General features: G+C 39.2%; 1 protein-coding gene across 4 annotated transcripts in view; it reads right to left on the bottom strand.

Annotated features, from left to right (window-relative positions):
• LOC106077092 (dual specificity calcium/calmodulin-dependent 3',5'-cyclic nucleotide phosphodiesterase 1C-like) overlaps positions 1-24,476 on the bottom strand; it is a 641,611-nt gene that overhangs the window by 496,824 nt on the left and 120,311 nt on the right. For all 4 annotated transcript variants that reach the window (XM_056013481.1, XM_056013479.1, XM_056013480.1 and 1 more), the window contains exon 5: positions 18,003-18,140. In XM_056013481.1, coding sequence (XP_055869456.1) covers positions 18,003-18,140 — 138 coding nt within the window. The remainder of the gene's footprint in view (positions 1-18,002; positions 18,141-24,476) is intronic.

Raw genomic sequence — 24,476 nt, 5'->3', positions numbered from 1 at the left:
GCACAAATTGATCAAGTCGTAAAGGTTAAAAGAGCACTGATTGGCCGAAAACGAAAGGTTAAAAGAGCACTGATTGGCCGAAAACGAAAGGTTAAAAGAGCACTGATTGGCCGAAAACGAAAGGTTAAAAGAACACTGATTGGCCAAGAACGAAAGGTTAAAAGAGCACTGATTGGCCGAAAACGAAAGGTTAAAAGAGCACTGATTGGCCAAGTCCTAAAGGTTATAAGAGCACTGATTGGCCGAAAACGAAAGGTTAAAAGAGCACTGATTGGCCGAAAACGAAAGGTTAAAAGAGCACTGATTGGCCGAAAACGAAAGGTTAAAAGAGCACTGATTGGCCGAAAACGAAAGGTTAAAAGAACACTGATTGGCCAAGAACGAAAGGTTAAAAGAGCACTGATTGGCCAAGTCCTAAAGGTTATAAGAGCACTGATTGGCCGAGTCGAAAGCGTTCTATGGTTTTATTGGCCAAATATTGTAGTTCTCAGACTGAATGTTGTCTTTGTGTGTCCCTTTTGTCTCTATAGATTAATTAAAAAACTTTCGTTTAAATGCGGAACAAACAAAGAGCTGTACGTATCGTGGTGTCATAGATACGACGCTCTGATCAATTTTAAGTCGGAACTGTTTTATAGATTGTGAATTTTGGTATGAATCTGTTGTGTTTTAATGATTTCGTATAGTTACAAATTCCATTGGGGTCAACATAGGTCTCTTTCTCTTCTTTCTCTTCTCTCTCTCTCTCTCTCTGTTTGTACCCTGCCTTCGCTCATTCTTTGTAATTTTACGCCTGTCTAGGGTCGAGTAATCATCCTAATGACACATTGCAAGGACACGTAAGCTACCTAATGACGACACACAAACACGCACATGCATGCTCACGCCCCCCCCCCATCCCTCGCCCCCCCCCCGGTCCAGGTTTTCTCACGCGTGTATATAATGGTGACGGCGAACAGAGAGCAGGGCGAGAACGAGGCTCGTCTTATGTTTTGATCACTAATCAATAACAAGTGCACTCGAACTGTATTAGTGTATACCAGACTGAAATGTCACCTTTACAAGGCAATTATAACACTGCCCAGAGAATCATAACATACTGACATAGTCACAAAACCAGGGGCGTAGCTAGGAATTTTTCCATCGTTTGGGGGGCCGTGAGGGGGGGGGGGCTTAACTTCTTTGGGGGCCTTTGCATTTTGAGTAATATTTAATTGTTAATGTAAAAAAAAAAAACACTCATTTTTTTTTTGGGGGGGGGGGGGGGTCCTTCAAGTGGGGGCACGGGGGGATTTTAAAATTCTCCCCCCCTCCTTCCCCTACTCTAGCTAAGCCACTGCACAAAACTAGCCTTGGCTACGGGGTTACAAAACTAGCCTTTGTTATGGAGTTATAAAACTAGCCTTAGCTATGGGCGTACAAAACTAGCCTTGGCTATGGGGTCACAAAACTAGCCTTGGCTATGGGGTCTCAAAACTAGCCTTGGCTATGGGGTCACAAAACTGGCCTTGGCTATGGGGTCACAAAACTAGCCTTGGCTATGGGGTCACAAAACTAGCCTTTGCTATGGGGTCACAAAACTAGCCTTGGCTATGGGCGTACAAAACTAGCCTTGCCTATGGGGTTACTATACTAGCCTTGGTTATTGGAGTGACTTTTAATCATACACCAAAACAGACTCATCCATAGTAGATAACGAGGACTTTACTATAATCTTGATTCAACAAATAATAATACGTCAATAATAACCTCGTTTACATTTCTCCATTATCGGAACCTCTTTTCTATTCCTCTTTCAACACGCACCATTCCACATTCACACTATGCTGCGCACGTCATTGTCGCTTGGCAAAAACTTTAACCTTTTGATGAAACAAATCACTTTGCGTACATGTCGTACAGACCTTTGACGTGGCAACGAGCTATTGGTCTAAGCTGCCCACAGGTTGTGACGTTGCAGTTTAGTGTTCAGGCCTTCTATAACGATTGGTTTCGCCTAAAAGATCCCAAAATAAAAAATACTAGTCATCGTCTGCATTGGAACCCAGACCTCCGGTTAGGAAGGCAACCGCTTCACAACTCAGCCACCACACTTATAGATACATACAATAGTATTGGTCACTGAGAAATCCATTATTTGCAGGCAATGCTAACGGTATGCTGTTGTTTATTAAATTTGCTTTAAGAGGTCTGGATTGCATCATCATTGTTAAGGTGTTCTATATTTAAAATCGGAAACTTCCGATTTCACCTTCAGGAAATTGTACTTTTATCTCAGGCTTGCCCCGCCCGCTCCCCCGCACCCCGCCGCCTCCGCTTCTACTAAATCTATGTAATTCTGATATGCGCCCCTTGTGGCGTAGAAGCTCTGGAAAGTTATCTCCCTTTTGATGTTTTCTTCCTAGCTCTAGAAGAAGTGTTTGTGTGTGTGTGTGTGATAACATTTCTCGAAATGAGAAGCAAGGCTGGGTGATGGGGGGAGGGGGTTGCCAAGATGTCTGTGTGGGGGAGGTAGGGGATTAAAACATAATGCCGTGGTTTGAGACCTCGGGTCATCTTAACATTTTGAAAAGTGTCACGCCCGTGTTGTTTACGTCCAGCGGTTGACCCTGTTTGATAAGTAGCCGTGGCATTGTTGATACAAAGCTGTAGCACTGTTGATACGTATTTTATAACAGGCGATACCTTCCGCAGCACTGTTGATACGAAACTGTAGCGCTGCTGCGTAACCTAGCACTGACGAGTGATCCGTACATTTCACTGCTTATTAATTGAACATCAAAATCGCTTTCAACTCTACTTTTTCCGGACCTCTAGTAATCCTTTGAAAACGTACAATAACTGTGGAAACTCAAATAGCGAAGAAAAAAGTGATACTCTTGAGATGCCACAGTTTCCTGTGGTTCAAGATAAATCCTAGTGCTCTTGTACATCTCAAAAGAAGGTATATTTAGAAGCACAGTATTTATGTATCTGGCCTTATTGTTAGGACGAATTTTTAGATGTACCGTATTTATGTGGTATTTTAGAACTTAATTGGATTAAAAGCTGTAAACGCAGACATATATATATGTATATATATATATATATATATATACTATACCTTGACTGAAAAGCAAAGAAAAATTCTAATTAGATCTTTATGTACGTAACTCGCTTTCAAAGTGTAAGGAAATTCGTCCCGAAATTAGGAAAATCGCTCTTTTGTCTTAGAAAATTAATGATCTTTAGTTTTCAAAGTTTAGAAATAATGCAATGCCATTTTGCGGATTTTAAATAGAATGTTTTTATTTTTTTAATCACAGAACTATATATTCATGCAAAACTATGTTTTTCCTTTTAGTTTCCATTGAGATAATATTTCGACAATTCTAGATCTAAATAATATAAGCTTGTTGATATTAATCATCTTATGATTTTAGATTGTAAATTTAAATAGATTAATTATCTAGATCTTTCTTGATCTAGATTCTGGATCTAAAACTTGCAAAATAATAATTAGTATCGTGTACAATATATCTTACATAGGTTAGGCTTGAAAAAACAACAACTTTACTTCTTATAACTACTTTACAAAACAACATCTTATTTCAGCTTTTGAAAGTTTTTCACATTTTTGTGTAGTGTTAATGTCCAGTATAGGTATCTTATCTTATCTTATATAATGCCGACGTTAAAAAAAGAAGATTACGTCCTACGCGTCATGCATTCAGTCATGCATATTAACCAATGACTTAAATTCTGCCAAGTCACTGGTATGATATATATATAGGTCTGTTGTCAAATTAATCAAAGTTAGCTATATTAGTTATATTACAGTTTAAGCAGTAAGAAAAGAAAGTTACATTTAGCCGAGGAGAAACGTAAATATTCTACAGAATGACGTCATTGAAGGCCTTCTGTTGTTTTGTTATCTAGCGTAGCGGACTTGGTATACTCTCGAAGCGCAAATGGTTTGCGTAGAAGGAGCCATTCATCAGAAGGGATGAGAAGTTGGCCTTATCACTTTGACCTGGGACGCGTGGTACACCAAGAGTCAGATGGATCGTCAAACTTTGCCCTGTTATTACAAAGCTTGTATCAGCTCACCCCGTCTGTTTGTCTGTCTGTCTGTGTGTCTGGTGCACATTTTGAACACATTATTTCTCCCATTCCCCATTATCATATCAAGTTTAAACTTTGCACAGTTATTTATTGTTCATAACAAAACATGAATCAGTTTTAAAACATTAACCAGCTAATTAATTAATTAATGGTAATAATTTTTTTATATCGAAAAAGGAAAATAAATCATACAGTATTGACTATACGGTTGTTAATGTGGAGTTCTTCCTATCTGATAAAGACACTAATTCCCCCCCCCCCCCCAATTTTTAAAACGTGTTTATCTATATTTTGCTTTTCTTCTATTATATAGAATGGTGATGTGTGTATATATATGTATATACATGTATATAATATATATACATACATACATATATATGTACATGAGGTTACGGTATTGTATATATATATATATATATGCATTTCTTTGTATTTTAAGTCTTTATGAGTAACTGGATAAAGGTTGGGAGTCTGAAGGAATGTTTGAAATAAATTTTGAAAAAATGGCGGATGTTTGAGTAAAAAAAATCACAAGAAAAAAAAAAGGTGTGTTTGAGGTGGGGGAATCAAGGTACGACATTTACAGCGAGTTCATCCACGGATTCTTTTCTGAGCGTCCTAATTCATTTCATGATTCGACCACATTCTCTCCCCTTCTATATGGCACGAAATGGTAGGGCATCAGTCCAGGTCCGGTCCTAAAGATTGGTCTCTTCCGGATCCGTTGTGAACACGGGCGAGACATAGCAGTCACGGGAGGGGGCGATACTAAACGAATTGGCATGACCTTGGTAAACGAAACAAAACCGAAAAAAAGCTTTTTTTTTTTTTTTTTTTTTTTTTTTTTTTGGTCTTCTATTTCCTGACCAAATATAGATTATTCTAAAATAAAATAAGTTTGGATACATATATGAATTTGACTTCACACATCTTATAGGATGAGCGTCTGTAATTTTGTTACCCAACTCTTAAATAATTGTACACGTTATTTCGCCTTTACGCATTCTGCCATCAAGCTCATACTTTTAATCAGTGATTCCCAAAGTGGTCTATATAGACCCCCAGGGGTCTACGAGGACTTCTAAGGGGTCTACGGAGGTGAAAAAATTAATTGGGGGTCTATGACCTGTAAATGGGGGTCTACGATAGTGGATCTCATTTAAGCATGTCTAAACTTTAAATTTCATTTTCTATAAATGATTTGTACCTTAGTTAATCCTTTGAATTTTAGCCTTGTTAGTCAAATGATTTTATTTTTGCAATTTTAACATCTTATTTTAAATAGCTTAGTTTTGTCTATACTTTAAATAATTATTTATTGTAACTAACAAAACACAATCCATTTTTTTAAATACCCAATTAGTCAATTAATTGTTGGTAATTAATTATTTTGTTTGATATCGAATAAGGGAAATAACTTGTACATTATTGATAGATATAGTTTTATATGCGGAGTTCGTTCCCTTTAGATGAGCTTTGTTTTTTTTTAAAGGATTTTTAAATATTTTGCTTTTTATAGCTAGTTTTTATTTTTATAGCTAGTTGTTATTTTTATAGCTAGTTGTTTATTTTATATTATATATAAATAATAAGTCTTCAGTTCAGTCTGCACTATAGAAATAGAACCAAGGGATAACAGTTATACGAAAGAAACATTAAAGAAAGTTAAACAATAGGATTTCTTAGTACATATACATACCAGTAACAGCTGACTTAAAAAAAAAGTTCCCCTTTCAGACCTTGTGGTCTATAGGGCAGATGATGTAAAGATCATCTGTTTCTGTGGCCTACGGTTAACTAGGGTGTCATGTGGCCAGCACAACGACCAACCGCCTTTACTTTTCCCCAACTAATGTCAAGTACCCATTAGAGCTGGGTGGACTCAGAGGCGCCCGAAGATCCCGAAATTCAAAATCCCAGTCTTCACCAGGATTCGAACCCCCGGTCTCCGGTTCGGAAGCCAAGCGCTTTACCGCTCAGCCACCGCGCCTCATCACTGCTGACTCACTGTAAGCAAAATATATTATTTAATTATTCATTCTTGACTCTTTCTGTTCTGACAAGCTTAATTAACATCTAGAATAAAAATATAAATTAGAAACGGAACGATAGTGCTTCATGTTGGTTCAGTTAAACCATGGATCATGTTGGTTCAGTTAAACCATGGATCATGTTGGTTCAGTTAAACCATGGATCATGTTGGTTCAGTTAAACCATGGATCATGTTGGTTCAGTTAAACCATGGATCATGTTGGTTCAGTTAAACCATGGATCATGTTGGTTCAGTTAAACCATGGATCATGTTGGTTCAGTTAAACCATGGATCATGTTGGTTCAGTTAAACCATGGATCATGTTGGTTCAGTTAAACCATGGATCATGTTGGTTCAGTTAAACCATGGATCATGTTGGTTCAGTTAAACCATGGATCATGTTGGTTGAGTTAAACCATGGATCATGTTGGTTCAGTTAAACCATGGATCAGACAGAATAGGGAGAGAATAACACAGCCATACACAGAGATGGCTGAGTGGTAAAGTGCTTGGCCTTAAACCTAGAGGTCCCGGGTTTGAATTCTGGTGTAGACTGGGAATTTAAAATATGGGATCCTTAGGGCGCCTCTGAGTTTACTGGGTACCTGAAACTATTTGGGGAAAAGTAAGGGTGGTAGGTCGTTGCGCTGGCCACATGACACCCACGTTAACTATGGGAAACTGAAACAGATTACTCTTACATTTTATCACTAGGTCTGAAAAGGGAGCTTTATTTTGTTTATTTACACAGAGACAAAAGTTTGTGAGAGAGAGAGAGAGAGAGAGAAAGAGAGAGACAGAGTGTATGAGACAGAGACAAAGTGTGCGTGTGTGTGAGTGAGTGTGTAAGACAGCGCGTATATGTGTGTATGTGAGAGAGACAGGGAGATGAAAATAAAGACAAATATTGGCTGTCATTCAAACGAGACAGACAAACAAGACAGACAAAAAACAAAAACAATAGCCAGACAAAAAGACAAATAAAAATAGAAAGGATTTAAGTATTTATAAAAGCTTAGGAAGGAAGGGGGATCTATTTGTGTCTTGGGTCAGACCAAAGTACAATAAACATACAATAAACATGTTAATCATAAACAGCAATCTTCTGACACCATTTTTATGGATCTAGCCAATAGCTTGTAACAAAGCAAACTAAAGGTGAGAAAAAGACAGTGAAGAATAAAAAATCGAAAAACTACTGAGTGAGAGACAGACAGACAGACAGACAGACAGAGGGTTAAATCACATTAGACGATCTAAAAATTCTATTGATCAGTAAAGATCAGTCGAGTGTCGTCACTGGGCACTACCAACCTTCAGCGAGGGACTTTGATTGGTGTGTGGGGTGTGTGGGGAGATAATGTGTGATGTAGAGAGGGAGGAGGTGGGGATGGTAAGGTGGGGGGAAATCTGGGAGGGGGGGGGGAAGATCTTGTGAGCGGAAACTGGAGACAAATACAAATTAATTGAAACGGTTAGACTTGCAAAAAATTGCTTTGGGGTCTCTACTTCTAGAGAGTTGCTTAGTAGCTAGATGTCAGAGAGAGAGAGAGAGAGAGAGAGAGGAAGAAGAAGAAATGAGTTCCATTAATTGTCCAGGTCAGAAGACACGGGTCACCTTAACTTTAGAGTCCCTAGCCATTGATGGAATCACGTAGTCAGTTCTGATAACATGACTGCGACTTCATGATGATTCCCCCCCCCCCGGGCCATGTTTTAGATATCGTCTGCTTGAAACCTTGTTCATAAAGAATAACTGAAGTACGAATTTTGTAAATTTATGAACAAGCAAAAGTCTCAGACTCTGTGTTTTGATGTTTTTATCGCTCTTGATTTTCAACCAAGCTCTGTACAACTGTACAACTTAACTTGACAGCTCAGGCTCCAAGTATCGTAATTCTTTGACTTGACTTACTGACTTAATCCTATGCACTCCCAGGGGAGCATAGGGCCGCAACAACACCTCTCCACCGAACTCGGTTCTGAGCAGCTTTCTTCATCTGCTCCCATGTCATTCCAGTACCCTCAGCTTCACTGATGACTGAACTCTTCCAGGTTTGCTTGGGTCTGCCCACTTTCTTCATTCTTTGTGGGTTCCAGACAAGTGCCTGCCTTGCAACATTGGTAGCTGGTTTTCGCAGGGTGTGTCCTATCCAGCTCCATTTTCGTTTTGTGATGTCTTGGGCTATGGGCTTTTGTCTAGTTCTCTACCAAAATCGATAGTAGTTATCTTTTCTGGCCACCTAATTCCTAATATCCGGCGTAGGCATCTGTTAACAAAAGTCTGGGGCTTTTCCATATTTGATTTGGTGACTCTCCAAGTTTCTGAACTGTGTAGAAGGACAGACTTAACGTTTGTATTATAGATTCGTATGTTGTTATGTATAGATAATGCCTTAGAGCGCCAGATTGTTTGAAGAGTTGAAAAGGCAAACCTAGCTTTATTGATCCGAATTAGAATATCATCATCAGCTCCGCCGTCTTTACCAACTCTACTTCCCAGATATGTGAAGTGGTCCGTATCAGGGATATTCTCTCCCTGTAGCATGATTGGGTTCTCTTGTCTGTTGCTGATCCCCATAACTTCTGTTTTCTTTTTGTTGATCAGAAGTCCAGTCCTTTTTCGCCATTTCTAAGAGTCTGGTCAGTTTGGTCTGAGCATTTTGTTGTGTATGGGAGAGGAGGCAGATGTCATCGGCGAAATTCTTTAATGTCAAATAAATTCACAGCTAAAACTGTAAAGTTGGCAACACTATACACTGACTGTACACATTTGTTACCGACGATAGCCGTACTGCCATATAAGCTCTACTCTATATATTTACGTTGTTTGTTCAGCTTCAGCGCTAGATTGCATTAGAGGTGTGCATTCTATAGAACCTGTATTGTCATTTACATTGACTGGACTGACGACAAGTAAAAAAAAAAAGTGTAATACTTTGGAGCGAATTTCGCACCCATCAAACTAGCAGGGCAGCAGAAGCTAGAGTAGTCATTACGATAGTCGTAAAAGTGTCAGCGGTGAAACCTCACCAGACCAAGACTAGAAATCTGGTACTTGAAAAAATGAAAGCCGAAAGCAGACGACATTATTGTAATGAAATGTTGACATCAGAATGACAGCTGGTGCCATAACACTTGGTCATTTTAAGGACCCCCCTCCCTCTGCCCTAATATATACAAAAAATATTTTGTGCGAATGTGAGTGGGGCTGGTTTGGGGGAGGGCAAGCGAGACCTGCGCCCCGAGGTTCCACCAAAAAAAAAAAGGTTTAAAATATATCAAAACGATTCAGTAACTTTTACATTATTTAATTTCCTTCCAATATTTTGTTTCTCGCATTTTTACCGATAATACTTTTTAAATTATCAAGTTGGCGGCACTGTCGTCGTCAGGAAATGTCCGCCTGTAGCGTGCTCGTAATATAGAAATTCAGCTCCGGCTTTACGGCAGTGCGTCAACCTACACAAGCTCAAAAATATTTGTTTTTAAAATTTTGACTAAAATATGAATATTGAATTTTTTTTAAAACAAAAAGGGGAAATAGCGCGGTGGCTGAGTTGTTAAGCGCTTGGCTTCCGAACCTGGAGCCCTAGGTTCGGAACACAGTTAAGACTGGGATTTTGAAACTAGGAATTTTTAAGACGCCCCTAAGTCCATCAGACTCGACGTTAGCGAAAGTAAAGTTGGACGTTGTGCTGGCCACATGACACCCTTCTCTTTAACTGTTGGCCCCCCACCCCACCCCCACAGATGGCCTCAACATCATCTGCTCTAAAGGTCACAAGTTCTGAAATGGGGCCTTTACTTAATGAGGACACACAGCATGCAATAAGTCTTCTTCACTAACACTTCTCTTATCAGTCTATTATCCAGTGGCGTAGCTAGGGTGGGGGAGGAGTGGGGAGAATTCAGAAATCCCCCCCCCGGGCACCCAATTGAGAGGGGCACCCAAATGAGTATTTTTACATTAAATATTAAATGTTACGCAAAATGCGGGGGCCACAAAAGAGGTCAAGCTCACCGGGCCCCCAAATGATATCTAATTCCTATCTACGCCCCTGCCACTATAATTTCCAGATTTAAAAAATTGAAAGAGTTTTTCAAAGTTCTGTAAAATAACATGAAGATATTCACTGCATAAAATGTATCGCGTGGTTAAAATGTTGTCAGCAATGGACAACAAATTAAATATGTTTGAAAAATTCAAAATAAAAATCTAGCTTATATTGAGTGAAATTGCATCAATAATTTCTTATCTTATCTTATCTTATACAGACGTTTTGAATAAATCGTGGAATTAATCAGCTGGGAGAAGGTTTCAGTGTTTCAATTTCAAAATCAATTTTTTTCTTTAAAGTCTGCTCGAGTTATAATTGAAAGTCTAGCCTCAGTGATGGTAGACCCACGTCTTTTGCCACTGAGCTACTCAAGTACTTATAAAAATAGAATGTTTTGTTAGTCTAATGTTAGTTTAAAATTCTTATGAACGATCTAATTCTCTACACTGGTTCGCATATCGCTGATTTAGTAATTTTTTTTATATAAACAAAATGAACTAATTACGATTAATTAATTAACATATTGGTTTTAATTTTATTTTATTGGTTCATGTGTTGTCATCGACAATGATAAATGTGCAAAGTTTCAACTTGATCAGAGAATGGGAATTGGGATGAAGTAGTGTGTACAAGATTTTTTCCAGACAGACTTGAAATAGGCTCGATAAAAATAAATCATCCTTTTCTTCTCTCTCTCTTTGTCTCCGTCTTTCTGTCTATCTCCTTGCATTGCTCTACGCTCTCTCTCTCTCTCTCTCTCTCTCTCTCTAACAGGTTACCAAAGATAACAGAGTCTGTTAGCTGCAATACCATAGCAACAGTCGAGAGAGGAAACACAAAGTATCAAGTAGGGGGAGAGAAGTCACGAGGTGAGTACAAGATTTACGGAGCTCGAGTGGGAGTTGTGGAACTTGGAGGGTCAAGGTGAAGGATATTTGTACAAGCTTATGATTTTGTATTAATCGCACCCATGGTTTGGGGGGTGGGGGTGGGGGGGGGAGATAAAGAGAGAAAGAACAGGGACGCAATTTATAGTCATGTGAGGCTGAGACTACGGCACGCGGGCCAAATTCGATCCATGCATGATGCTCTATGGTCTCCCTCAAAACTTCTGCGACAGGTCAAAATAAATCCGCAAAAGGACTCTACCTTTGTTCCTGGTCAGAGATAATGCTGCCCATAGAAGGTGTGTCATAAATGTATACGTCCTGAGACAGGTGTGTCATAAATGTATACGTCCCGAGACAGGTGTGTCATAAATGTATACGTCCCGAGACAGGTGTGTCATAAATGTATACGTCTCGAGACAGGTGTGTCATAAATGTATACGTCCCGAGACAGGTGTGTCATAAATGTATACGTCCCGAGACAGGTGTGTCATAAATGTATACGTCCTGAGACAGGTGTGTCATAAATGTATACGTCCCGAGACTGGTGTGTCATAAATGTATACGTCCTGAGACAGGTGTGTCATAAATGTATACGTCTTGAGACAGGTGTGTGAAGGGCCGGATCTAAGGGAGGGCAGGCGTGGCAAAACTGTCGAGATTAAGGAGTGTACGCTTGTAGCATGCTAGGAATAAGTAAATACAGTTCCGGATTTACCACAGTGCGTCTACCATTGGCCTTACCCTCCACAAACTCAACAATATACTCATAAAATATTCACTTTTTAAAACTAAAATATGCATATTATATATTTATTTAAAGGAAAGTGAGATTAAATTTACAAGAACTTTATTTCCTTCTTCTAAAATATAGCTCGCTGTTAGATCAAAGTATTTTCATTCATCAGTGGATCTTTATTAAAGTTTTCCAAAAATTTTAGGGACTTCCACAAATTTCCCGTCCCGGTGCCTTCACATACTTAAATCCGGCCCTGCATGTCCCTTGACATGTGTGTCATAAGTATATATGGCCAGTAAAATGTGTGTGACAAATGTATACAGTCCGTGATAGGAGTGTCATATATTGTGTATAGAGCAATCTTTGTAGAAAAGTATTGAACGCTACAATTGTAGTGATACCTAGGTCTAGTTACATTAGCATTAAATGGAGCAAGACTGTATTGATCTTTCTATGAACCATTTCATTCCACATCCGCTCACCAAATCTCATGTCAATTAATCGCTGACATTATAATCCCCAATATAAAGTGACTGAAACTTTAAACCAAGTCAAGATTCAATTCATTTCAGGCAAAGATTTACATTTGGAACTAGCAAGAGAATGTTATGGTCGTGTTATGGTAGTGTTATGGTAGTGTTATGGTCGTGTTATGGTCGTGTTATGGTAGTGTTATGGTAGTGTTATGGTAGTTCTATGTTATGGTCGTGTTATGGTAGTGTTATGGTAGTTTTATATTAGTGTTATGGTAGTGTTATGGTAGTGTTATGGTAGTGTTATGGTAGTTTTATGGTAGTGTTATGGTAGTGTTATGGTAGTTTTATGGTAGTGTTATGGTAGTGATATGGTAGTGTTATGGTAGTTTTATGGTAGTGTTATGGTAGTGTATGGTAGTTTTATGGTAGTGTTATGGTGGTGTTATGGTAGTATTATAATAGTGTTATGGTAGTGTTATGGTAGAGTTATAATAGTGTTATGGTAGTGTTATGGTAGAGTTATGGTCAAGTTATGGTAGGGAAATGAGAGAAGACTTAAACTCTGTTGCTGTTTTTTTTTTTTGGTGTCGTAAAAGAAGAAAAACTTTCAAAACAATAATAAACATATGTCTGGGTGGTCAAGCTGTAAGAATTTTCAAGTGCGATACAATATTTCCAAGGTTCGCATCACCCCGTTGCCCAATACGAATAAATTCGACGAATCTCTGATCGTGCTTCAGCTGATGTTCATTGCGCTATGCCAAGCAAACAACTTTCTAGGTGTGTCGACGCGGCCCGAGACACGGGTGTCGGAAATGTAAATGGTCAGCTGTACCACAAAAGTTGGCCACCGCCGCTCTAGATTTAAGAAAAAAAACACTTTCATTTTCCTTTTTTTCATCTGTAAACTAAAACCTAATCTTGGATCACTACCTAACATACGTCGAGTCTTTTCACAATTTCAATCCACAGTTGTTCTCCAGTCTGGAAGGAATGTACTAGTAACTAGTATATTTTTAAATGCCATGCACTAGTCCTATGTATTAATTCTTTCAACTGCCAGTAAGTTATTATATATGATGTATGTGAAACTTATCATGTGGGCAGCCTTTTAATATTAATAACGTATGCATTACAGTATAGTCTAAATTGTGTGCATCATTATATACACATTACCAGGCTGCTATGAAATAGAATGTAACTAATAAGCAAAATTAGAATAAAATTTGCAAAGTGAATTGAAGTTAATTAACAAATTTAAATCTAGTGGTGAAAAAAGCAAGGGAAGTCATCCAGCATTATAATACTGACTGACATCGTTTCTTTGGTTGCTTCCCTTCCCTTAAAATGGATCGTGCGTAAGAGTTGATTTTTGTGTCTCTATAGTCACGAATGTCTTTCATTTGATCTCACGCTCTCTCTCTCTCTCTCTCTCTCTCTTATGCATCTCTCTTCCAATCTCACTCTCTTCCACATTTCTGTATCTCCATCAGTCTTTCTCTTTATCTCTCTCATTCTCCCTTCTAGAAAGCTATATATAAAAACAGTATTACAGTAATCCCTGTAACAGTGACGTTGTCCATGTGTCTATGCTGTCCACATCTCCAACACACAGCAATACTTTAAAGAAACTCTGGACTCATTTAGCGACTTACAGTAACTACAAGTATTAATGAACTAGAAGCCTTTTTTATAGTTCCTATGTCTACATGCTCCAAGCACATGGTCAATTCAAATGTAAACTACCCCACGCTCTAATAAAAACGCTAAAATAGTATTTCCCAGTCTGTAGTCCTCTGTCATGAATGGTCTATCCTACGAGTCACTAAGGTCAGACAGGATACACATTACACACACCTGGGTGTCTGTCATCAATACTGTTATAAATTGAAGAAAGCAAATGACACAATTTTTAAGCACGGCGTTTTAGACCTATTTTAAAACTAGTTAAAGATTTATATTAAATTTCAAAATAAATCATTTTATTGGTGCAATGTGACTGTATTTGGCTAAACAAAAATGGCTCATGAATACATATATATATATAACAGATGATCGATCGGTTGAACAAGTTGGCTAAACAAAAATGGTTCACGAATACATATATATATTTATAACAGATGACCGAGCCTCGATCGGTTGAACAATTTGTTAAGGGAAGATATTTATTTACTTTGGAAACACCTTTGTAATGACCAAAATGAACGATGAGGTAAAGACCCCCAATCCGAAGAATTGATTTAGTGTTCCTTTTTTTCTAAATAACAATGTATAGGTCGATTAGAATACAAAGTCCCCATACAGAACACGCGTTGGGCGTAATCATCTTGTTTTTAGTAACGTCTGTATTTCATAAGATAAAATACAGACTATAAAACCGCAGCTCATGTCGAGACGCTTACATAGCATCCTTTGCCTAAAAGTATTGGGCTATTATAGCATCTTTTGCCTAAAAGTATTGGGCTATTATTGGCTTGGTGGAAAATTATGGAGGCATAACTTTTAAAATGGTTACGTACAGACATTAATACTGCAATTAGTCTATTCATTTAAGTCTTTAGTACGAAACATTAAGTGATGAAATACCTCTAAATTAAAACATGGACTTTTTTTTTTTACTTTTAACAAAATAAAATGGCAGAAATACTTAAAATCATTGTGTTAGTATTCTAAACAAGGATTCAACAAATCAATTTGTGGACAAAAAGTCGGAGCTTTTAACAAATTTGCATACACTGCCCTTTTTTTTTTTTCATTTTGTCTATAAACTTTTAAAAAATGTAAAAAAAACAACAACCCAGAAAACATGTTCCAGAATTCGCCCAATAAAACCTACTCACCCCCAAAGATCTCCGTAAAAGGAAATCTCTTAAGTGGTAGACCACTTCACTTATCTAGGAAACATCATATCGAATGACGCATTGTTTTCAAGGGAACTTGGTAACCGTCTGGCCAGGGCCAGTAGTGCTTTTGGACGCCTCCAGGAGTGAGTTGGGGGACTAAATCACTCCGCCTGCCTACAAAAATCTGTGTTTACCAGGCAGTGGTTCTCTCAACCCCCCTTTTATCAGACATGGGTACTATACAGAAAGTAACTAAGACTTCTGGAACGCTTTCACCAAAGATGTTTTTGCTCCATCATGGACATACGGTGGCAAGACAGCACTACAAACAGTGATGTTCTTGCGAACGCAGGTATGGACAGTATAGACTAGTATAGAGGGACTTCTTATGGTCCGAGTGTTACGCTGTTACAGTTACACAGTTACACACTATCCCGGATGGTGGGACCTACGTTTTTTGTGAGCTGAAAGGTGATAGACGTAACAGAGATGTCCCACATGAAACGCTTTAAAGAGCAGCTTAGGCACCAACTTGCTTTAACTGACACAGAAGAGGGCATCTGACTGCAGGCGGCTTCAGAACAAGACAGCTGGAGATTTTTTTTTTTACCAAGGCCGCGGTATACACACACACACAAAAATCCACCCCCAAGGCCAGAGGTAGACGGCAAAAAGATAATCTAAATCGAGTATATGATATGTGGAGAGAGGCTTCAATTTCTCCGCTAGGTCGACGCAATTTTCGCTCTAACTCAAAGAAAATCAATTAATACATTGATTTTGCTGGTATATAGATCTATATATATAAGGAATGAGCGCGAAGTACATAAATGTGGTTTTTCAAAAGATGTGAAATCGAACTAGGATGAAGCATGGAAACTAGATTTAATTTTTACCTCGTTTAATGCAGTCTTTATGTCGTGTGTCTGTTCTGTATGTCTCGGTTGTGTTGTCTGTGTATGAGAAAATAGTCTTTACAGCACATTTCCATAAGGATCAATAAAGCAGTCTTAGTCTTAGTCTTCGTCTGGAAAGCAAGTACAACAGGGACTTTCTCATTTCTTAATTAAGTCGCACTTTATTTTCAAATGACATACTAGATAAAATAAATAAATATTCATATTTTTTTTTTGGTCATGGAAAATTGAAAAGAAAAAAAAAAATAAAGAGAAAAGCAAATGGTTCAGTATAGGGATCGAACCGTGACCATTCATAATAGAAGGCCTGAACGCTGACCTGCGACGTCCTAGCCTGTGGGCAGTGGAGACCAAGAGCTGTGACGTGGCAACGAGTTATTGGTCTCAACTGCCCACAGATTGTGTGTTGTATTCTGTAAGTGTGTGTGTGCGTTGGTGTAGTTGTTTGTGTATGTTTGTATATCCCTGTGTTTGTGTGTGTTTGTGTGAATGTATGTATGTATGTATATATGAATGTATGTATGTATGTTTGTATGTATGTATGTATGTATGTATGTATGTATGTATGTATGTATGTATGTATGTATGTATGTATGTATGTATGTATGTATGTATGTATGTATGTGTGTATGTATGTATGTATGTATGTATGTATGTATGTATGTATGTATGTAAGTATTTTTGTATGTATGTAGTTATTTATATATGTATGTATGTATGTATTAATGGAGGGCCGCCCTTAGGCTGCCGCAGTGGGCCCCGCACTTTCATAGGCTCCGCGCTAACTCTAATTATAAATTTTTAAATTAAACCATTTTAACTTATTATTTTCCAGGAGCTCCTGGAAATCTCTTCAAATTGCAAAGTAAAAAAAAAAAGTCATGAAAATTTCCTGAAACTATTAAAAATCTAGAAAAACTCAGAAAAATGTCCTGAAAAATAGACAAAATTGTCATTTTGGGGTGTCATTCAATATGGAAAACGGCAATCCTACTTGCGATTAAAAAAAAAAACGGCATTTTAAGCTTTCATTTAATAAAAATATAATAATAAGGCGAATTTTAATCAAAACAGGAAGTTCCAATACTTAATTTACTGTAATAGTCATTGGTTTCTAAATCTATCTCGATCTCTTAATAAATAACAAAGCGATATTTTGCTGGTCGATAGTAAATCTAAAAGGCGGATCTAAATGTTTATAGTCTTTTTTTACCAGAATCTACTGTAGATGGCTCGTAAAGTTAATTTGATCGTTATTTTGCACTTAGTAAAGTATGAATAAAATACAAAGACGAATTTATTTTCTAACAAAAAATCTTAATTTTCACCTTATCCCTACGCAGAATAGGCCCGCGCAATCCGTTTCGCATAGGGCCCCGCAATCTGTAGGGCCGGCCCTCTATGTATATATGTATGTAAGTATGTAGGTATGTATGTACGTATAAATGTATGTATGTATATATGCATGTATGTGTGTGCATGTGTAATTGTGTATGTGTATCTGTATGTGTGCGTGTGACACTAATAACGTGACCGTTCGCACCGTGACATAATCATAGCGTTGAAACATCCAAAATCCTCCCAAGTTCCTGCAAACTAGAAGAAAGACGGTTTAAGAAGGGTAACTTTGGAACTGTGATCACTGAAGAAAGACCATACAATAAACACACAGCTTGAGTGGCAGTGGAGATAGTGGCTGTGGAGACAGTGGCTGTGGAGATAGTAGCTGTGGAGATAGTAGCTGTGGAGATAGTGGCTGTGGAGATAGTAGCTGGGAGATAGTGGCTGTGGAGATAGAAGCTGTGGAGATAGTATCTGTGGAGATAGTAGCTGTGGAGATAGTACCTGTGGAGATAGTGGCTGTGGAGGTAGTGGTTGCGGAGATAGTGGCCTGGGACAGGGAAGAGGGAGACCATCACAACACAAGTAACTTAGGCACCTACCTTTCTCTGGAGATGAAGACGTGACCTCCTCGCCTTCTGGTATTTCCTTCTCTTTGTCCACAGACTTAATTTTCTCCAGCTTGGGTTTCTTATCCAAATTTAGTTTCGGCCTTGACACTCTTATACTAGTTGTGCTACCTGTTAACAGATAAGAGAATATTATACTGAGGGGACGTTTGAATGCTGGAAATTTTATGAGCCTGCAGACAAATCGAGTTATACAAATATAATATCTTTTAAATCTTATAAAACACAGACACTTCAAAAGAGAAGATAAATTCTTATCTTATATTATACAGACGTTACTTCAAAAAGAAGATGATTACGTCCTACGCGTCATGCATTTCGTCCTACATTTCAAGTCAGTCTAGTTTTATTTTATGCATTATAGATAGATAGATAGATAGATAGATAGATAGATAGACAGATAGAGAGATAGAGAGATAGAAAGATAGATAGATAGATAGATAGAAAGAGAGACAGAGAGACAGACAGACAGAAAGTACTTCAAAAAACACAACATACATGAATGGACGGGCCTGCCATTGAAAAAGATTCTATCCTAGGTAAAAGACAGAGAAGATTGGATAAAGACGGTTGACAGCTCATGGGTGGCGCCCCAAAGGTTTAACAGACTAAGGGATAGTTGAAAGTAAATGTGATCAAGCGTATCAAAAGGCAATATTGTTTTCTTCAAATTTTAACATCTCTAATAATTAAATGAATACAATTATCTTATACCTCCAACCGTAAGGAGTTGGGGGGGGGGGGAAGAGAGAGAGAGAGAGAAAATGATTTCTAGAGAGATAAGAGTGTATATAAACCTTAAAATACATAAAAAGATAAAAGACTAAATATTAAACAAACAAGACCATGTTATACAATCCAATAACTTACTTTTCAAATATTTACGAGTTCTGTTGATAGGTTTTAACATACGTGACGAGATCTCCATGATCGAAATCTCGTGGAAAAAAATATTTAAACTGCTAATCGAAGTGTTGAGAAAAAAAAAAGGAAAGTTGTATTTTTAATTTTCCAATAGTTCAAGCATCCGTCACAATGTCTGCTGGGAAGGCGATTCCAGCTATGGCTTCATCCGCCGTTTTTCTTCTCTAGTAGACAATCTTTGGTTCATCTAAGTCTCGTCTCAAGTTGTAAGATGAATTCTTCTTCAATGACAGCTTAATAGCTCTTTTATCAACACTCAATAGTTCTTTTATCAACATTCAGGAACTCTTTTATTAACAAGCAAAGACAGCAGGACGGACGTAGACCAAAGGGAGACAACTCTCCTAGAACAAGATCCGATGTCAAAGTACGGTTGCGCCCTTAGCTCCACTGGGAGTCAAACAGTTTAAGCCAAGTCAGTCAACAGTTAATCCAAACAAACTAAGGCATCTAATCTCAGATTTACTTATAAATAAACATATGCGCTGAAACACAGTACTACCGAATAAATAAATGTCGCTTTTAAATCCAAAGTCGAAATCTATGAGTCGGAGAATAAAAAAAATTGGTAATTAAAATCAACAATCACGCTTTGAAAATGGACATTGAAATTCATAAGGAGGCAGCGACTGATTAACTCTCTCTCTCTCCGTAATTATTTACCACATTCTGGTGGAATGAACGTTGGTATCGTCAGTTAGGAGAGAAAGAGTTAATGCTCATGAGCTGATGTCCGCTACACTAATATTAAATCTTCACTCATTTAGCCCTACAATTTGGGTGTTCAATTTATTTGAAAGGCTTATATTACGGAAAGAACTCCACATTTCAAGTCATTTATATCAATACAGTAAGATTTAATTCTCTTTTTCAATGTGAAACAAATTAATTAATTAACTAGTTTGGTTTTTTTTTTTAAATTGAGTCATGTCTTGTTAGGGACAATGAATAATTTTGAACAAGACAGACAGTAAAAAGACATGAATCAGTTAAAAAATGTATTTAGAACTATGTATTTAATTAGTCCTTAATTTTAAAAAAAGAAAGAGAATCTAACATTAACAATAAAATCTAATGCGAAAAAAACAATGCCACTGTAGATAATTTTTTGTGCAAGGGCGCCTGGCGTGAAAACGTTATGACACTGTTGTGAAGTTCTAAAAATGTAAACTATAAACTGTTAAGTTTTTTCAACACAAAATATATAGCAACGCCAGTATTTATTTGATTGAAGCCCATTGGGATTATCATCGGATGTCATATGAACTTTACCTGCCATCCGATACTCTACGACTGAGCCAATCCTCCAGTACTCTACGACTGAGCCAATCCTCCAGTACTCTACGACTGAGCCAATCCTTCAGTACTCTACGACTGAGCCAATCCTCCAGTACTCTACGACTGAGCCAATCCTCCAATACTCTACGACTGAGCCAATCCTCCAGTACTCTACGACTGAGCCAATCCTCCAGTACTCTACGACTGAGCCAATCCTCCAGTACTCTACGACTGAGCCAATCCTCCAGTACTCTACGACTGAGCCAATCCTCCAGTACTCTACGACTGAGCCAATCCACCAGTACTCTACGACTGAGCCAATCCTCCAATACTCTACGACTGAGCCAATCCACCAGTACTCTACGACTGAGCCAATCCTTTAGTACTCTACGACTGAGCCAATCCTCCAGTACTCTACGACTGAGCCAATCCACCAGTACTCTACGACTGAGCCAATCCTCCAGTACTCTACGACTGAGCCAATCCTCCAATACTCTACGACTGAGCCAATCCTCCAGTACTCTACGACTGAGCCAATCCACCAGTACTCTACGACTGAGCCAATCCACCAGTACTCTACGACTGAGCCAATCCACCAGTACTCTACGACTGAGCCAATCCACCAGTACTCTACGACTGAGCCAATCCTCCAGTACTCTACGACTGAGCCAATCCTCCAATACTCTACGACTGAGCCAATCCTCCAGTACTCTACGACTGAGCCAATCCTCCAATACTCTACGACTGAGCCAATCCTCCAATACTCTACGACTGAGCCAATCCTCCAGTACTCTACGACTGAGCCAATCCTTCAGTACTCTACGACTGAGCCAATCCTCCAGTACTCTACGACTGAGCCAATCCTCCAGTACTCTACGACTGAGCCAATCCTCCAGTACTCTACGACTGAGCCAATCCACCAGTACTCTACGACTGAGCCAATCCTCCAGTACTCTACGACTGAGCCAATCCACCAGTACTCTACGACTGAGCCAATCCACCAGTACTCTACGACTGAGCCAATCCACCAGTACTCTACGACTGAGCCAATCCTCCAGTACTCTACGACTGAGCCAATCCTTTAGTACTCTACGACTGAGCCAATCCTCCAGTACTCTACGACTGAGCCAATCCTCCAGTACTCTACGACTGAGCCAATCCTCCAATACTCTACGACTGAGCCAGTCCACCAGTACTCTACGACTGAGCCAATCCTAAAGTACTCTACAACTGAGCCAATCATCCGATACTCTACGACTGAGCCAATCCACCAGTACTCTACGACTGAGCCAATCCTCCAGTACTCTACGACTGAGCCAATCCTTTAGTACTCTACGACTGAGCCAATCCTCCAGTACTCTACGACTGAGCCAATCCTAAAGCACTCTACGACTGAGCCAATCATCCGATACTCTACGACTGAGCCAGTCCACCAGTACTCTACGACTGAGCCAATCCTCCGATACTCTACTACGACTGAGCCAATCCTCCGATACTCTACCACTGAGCCAATCCTCCAATACTCTACGACTGAGCCAATCCTCCGATACTCTACGACTGAGCCAATCCTCCAATACTCTACGACTGAGCCAATCCTCCGATACTCTACGACTGAGCCAGTCCACCAGTACTCTACGACTGAGCCTATCCTCCGATACTCTACTACGACTGAGCCAATCCTCCGATACTCTACGACTGAGCCAGTCCACCAGTACTCTACGACTGAGCCAATCCTCCGATACTCTACGACTGCGCAGTCCACCAGTACTCTACGACTGAGCCAATCCTCCGATACTCTACTACGACTGAGCCAATCCTCCGATACTCTACGACTGAGCCAATCCTCCAATACTCTACGACTGAGCCAATCCTCCAATACTCTACGACTGAGCCAATTCTCCAATACTCTACGACTGAGCCAATACTCCAATACTCTACGATATGTAATGATCAAGACAACCACACCGTATGGTTAACGCCTTTGACTGTCAACTCGATGGTTTTGAGTTCGCTTCCATCTCGTGCTGTCCTGCAGGACGGACGTATGGCTGGGATGTAATTCGTTGGCGCAATTAGAAAATAAGATTAAAGAACGAATAGTTTAAATGAACTAATAATTAAACGAATACGTTGACTAGTGACGATGGGTTTAGAGATCTAGGTCCTTAGACTATCGAAAACACTCGCGAATAGGAAGTTAAGTACTTAGTCGCAATCCTTAACCTATCTTTACTTCTTCGGATACTACTATCTCTTTAAAAAAAATAAAAATGACTGAATGTGTGATGTGGATATGCGATTGTTAGCTGTCAGGTAAACATACGATTGACTGGAAAAAGTTGATGTACAAAAACACTTCACAGAATGTCCAGATAAAGTTATGCTCGGTGTGAAAAGTCAACTGGCCTCACGTACCAGCATCCAACATTTGATCGTGTCTGGGTGACCATTCAGCTCGTCTTCTCACCTTTTGATCTCCCCGCCCCTCTTCCCCCAAGCCCCCTTCCCTCCTCCTCCCTCCTCATGTCCCCACTCGCCAGGTAGTTAGAGAAATGTAACAAATCCCTGTGACGTCAAGTTCGAAAAAAAACAACAAAAAAAAAGAGAAACTCTTTGGGCTGAAACATTGAGATGCGATCTTCATCCCTCCACACTATTCCCCCGCGCTACCATACACACGGTCACGTCCTCCGACAGAGACACATACATCTGTAGACATCCTCACCCCCTCCCCCTTTTTTTTCCCCCTCCCAGGGCACCGGTCAATCAATAGTTCTAATGATGCTCATTGATTCCGACACGGGCGAACCTCGTAATACTCAACCGTGCACGTATGACCTGCCAGGTAATAGCCATGTACTCACTCGTCCTAGGCCGAGGATTCTCGGAGCTCCACATTGGCCATGGCACTCGTGAAGTACCGCAAGCCATGTCAGTTTAGTAAGCCTTGAAATGTAAATTTTAGTTTCTGTTGAGTGCAAAGTCAAGTTGGTGGTTAAGTGTTAGAGCGCACGACTGCTTTACGAAAGATATTAAGTTCAAATCCTTATTCATTCCCATTTCAGACCTTACGGTCTAGAGGGCAGATGATGTCAAAGTAATCTGTTTCTGTGGCCCATGGAAATAATTTTGCAAAATTTCAGCTTAACCCGAGATTGGGTGTGGGAGAGATAACGTGTAAAAACATTTTACCAGACAGACAGACGGACGGACAGACAAAGTGAGTTGATATAGGCTTTGTAAAAATACTTAATAAAAAGTGCTTTTCTGGTGGGAAGAGTTCCACATGTACAACTATATATATATATTCATTTCCCTTTTTCGACATCAAACACAATAATTCAATCCCAATAATTAATTAACTAATTAGTTTATTTTTTCTTATTGATTTATCTTTTGTTAGGCCCAATAAATATTTGTGGAAAGTTTCAAATTGATCCGAGAATTATGCATAAAATTCAAACTTGTCCTGCTTTTAACTAATACCAAGTACAACAAGGTTCCGCAAGGTTGTCATTGCCGGAAGTGATAACGGATGTAAGCACTCCACTACCTATAAAATGCTTCCTAATGGCATGCGCCTCAAATAGCCTCTGACAACCAGTCAGACTCCTGGCCTTAACGTGTGGCTCAGATATTAGAGTCCGGCGGAACTGTTCTCACTAACAGGAGAAAGGGCAAAGGCGAGTTACTGGCGCCTTAACCAGTAAGCTTCAGGCAGAAGGGGCTCGTTAGCCTTGGCTGGCTACCCACCTAGGAGAAAGAAAACTCTGAATTCAAACCTCTGTTGCCTTGCAGCTATACCCAATCATGGGAAAGGCTTCGGGAGTCAACCCTGAGGAAAAATCAGGAGCTGGCGACCCTAAGGCAGTTTGCAGCACCCAGTGCTACACCCTGGCAGAACCTGCGACTCCTCTGACCCCAAACTGTATCGGCACTGCCGTTCCTTTGGATACATCAGCTGCTAGGAGAGGGGGGAACTGATGTGTGGGCGACATCGTTCCGACCATAGCTAATGCCCAGGCATTCATCTCATTTCCATGACATGATCTATAGTCGCTTCGCGACTGAAGGAGGCCATAGAAGTACAACTTCTATATTACATTTGTTATGTTTCCAGCAAATTATGGTCTTTATTGCAATAAAAGGTGTGAAATTAAAAAAATATTTTGTTCCTAAGCAAGGTCAGAATAAAATTTATAAAAGAAAAATTTTCCTTATATTTAAAAACTAGAATATAGAAAT

This window comes from Biomphalaria glabrata, chromosome 16 (genome assembly GCF_947242115.1).
Source record: "Biomphalaria glabrata chromosome 16, xgBioGlab47.1, whole genome shotgun sequence".
NCBI classification, from domain to species: domain Eukaryota; kingdom Metazoa; phylum Mollusca; class Gastropoda; family Planorbidae; genus Biomphalaria; species Biomphalaria glabrata.
The sequence above is the reverse complement of the archived record's forward strand: the minus strand, read 5'-3'. Positions and strand labels throughout refer to the sequence as shown.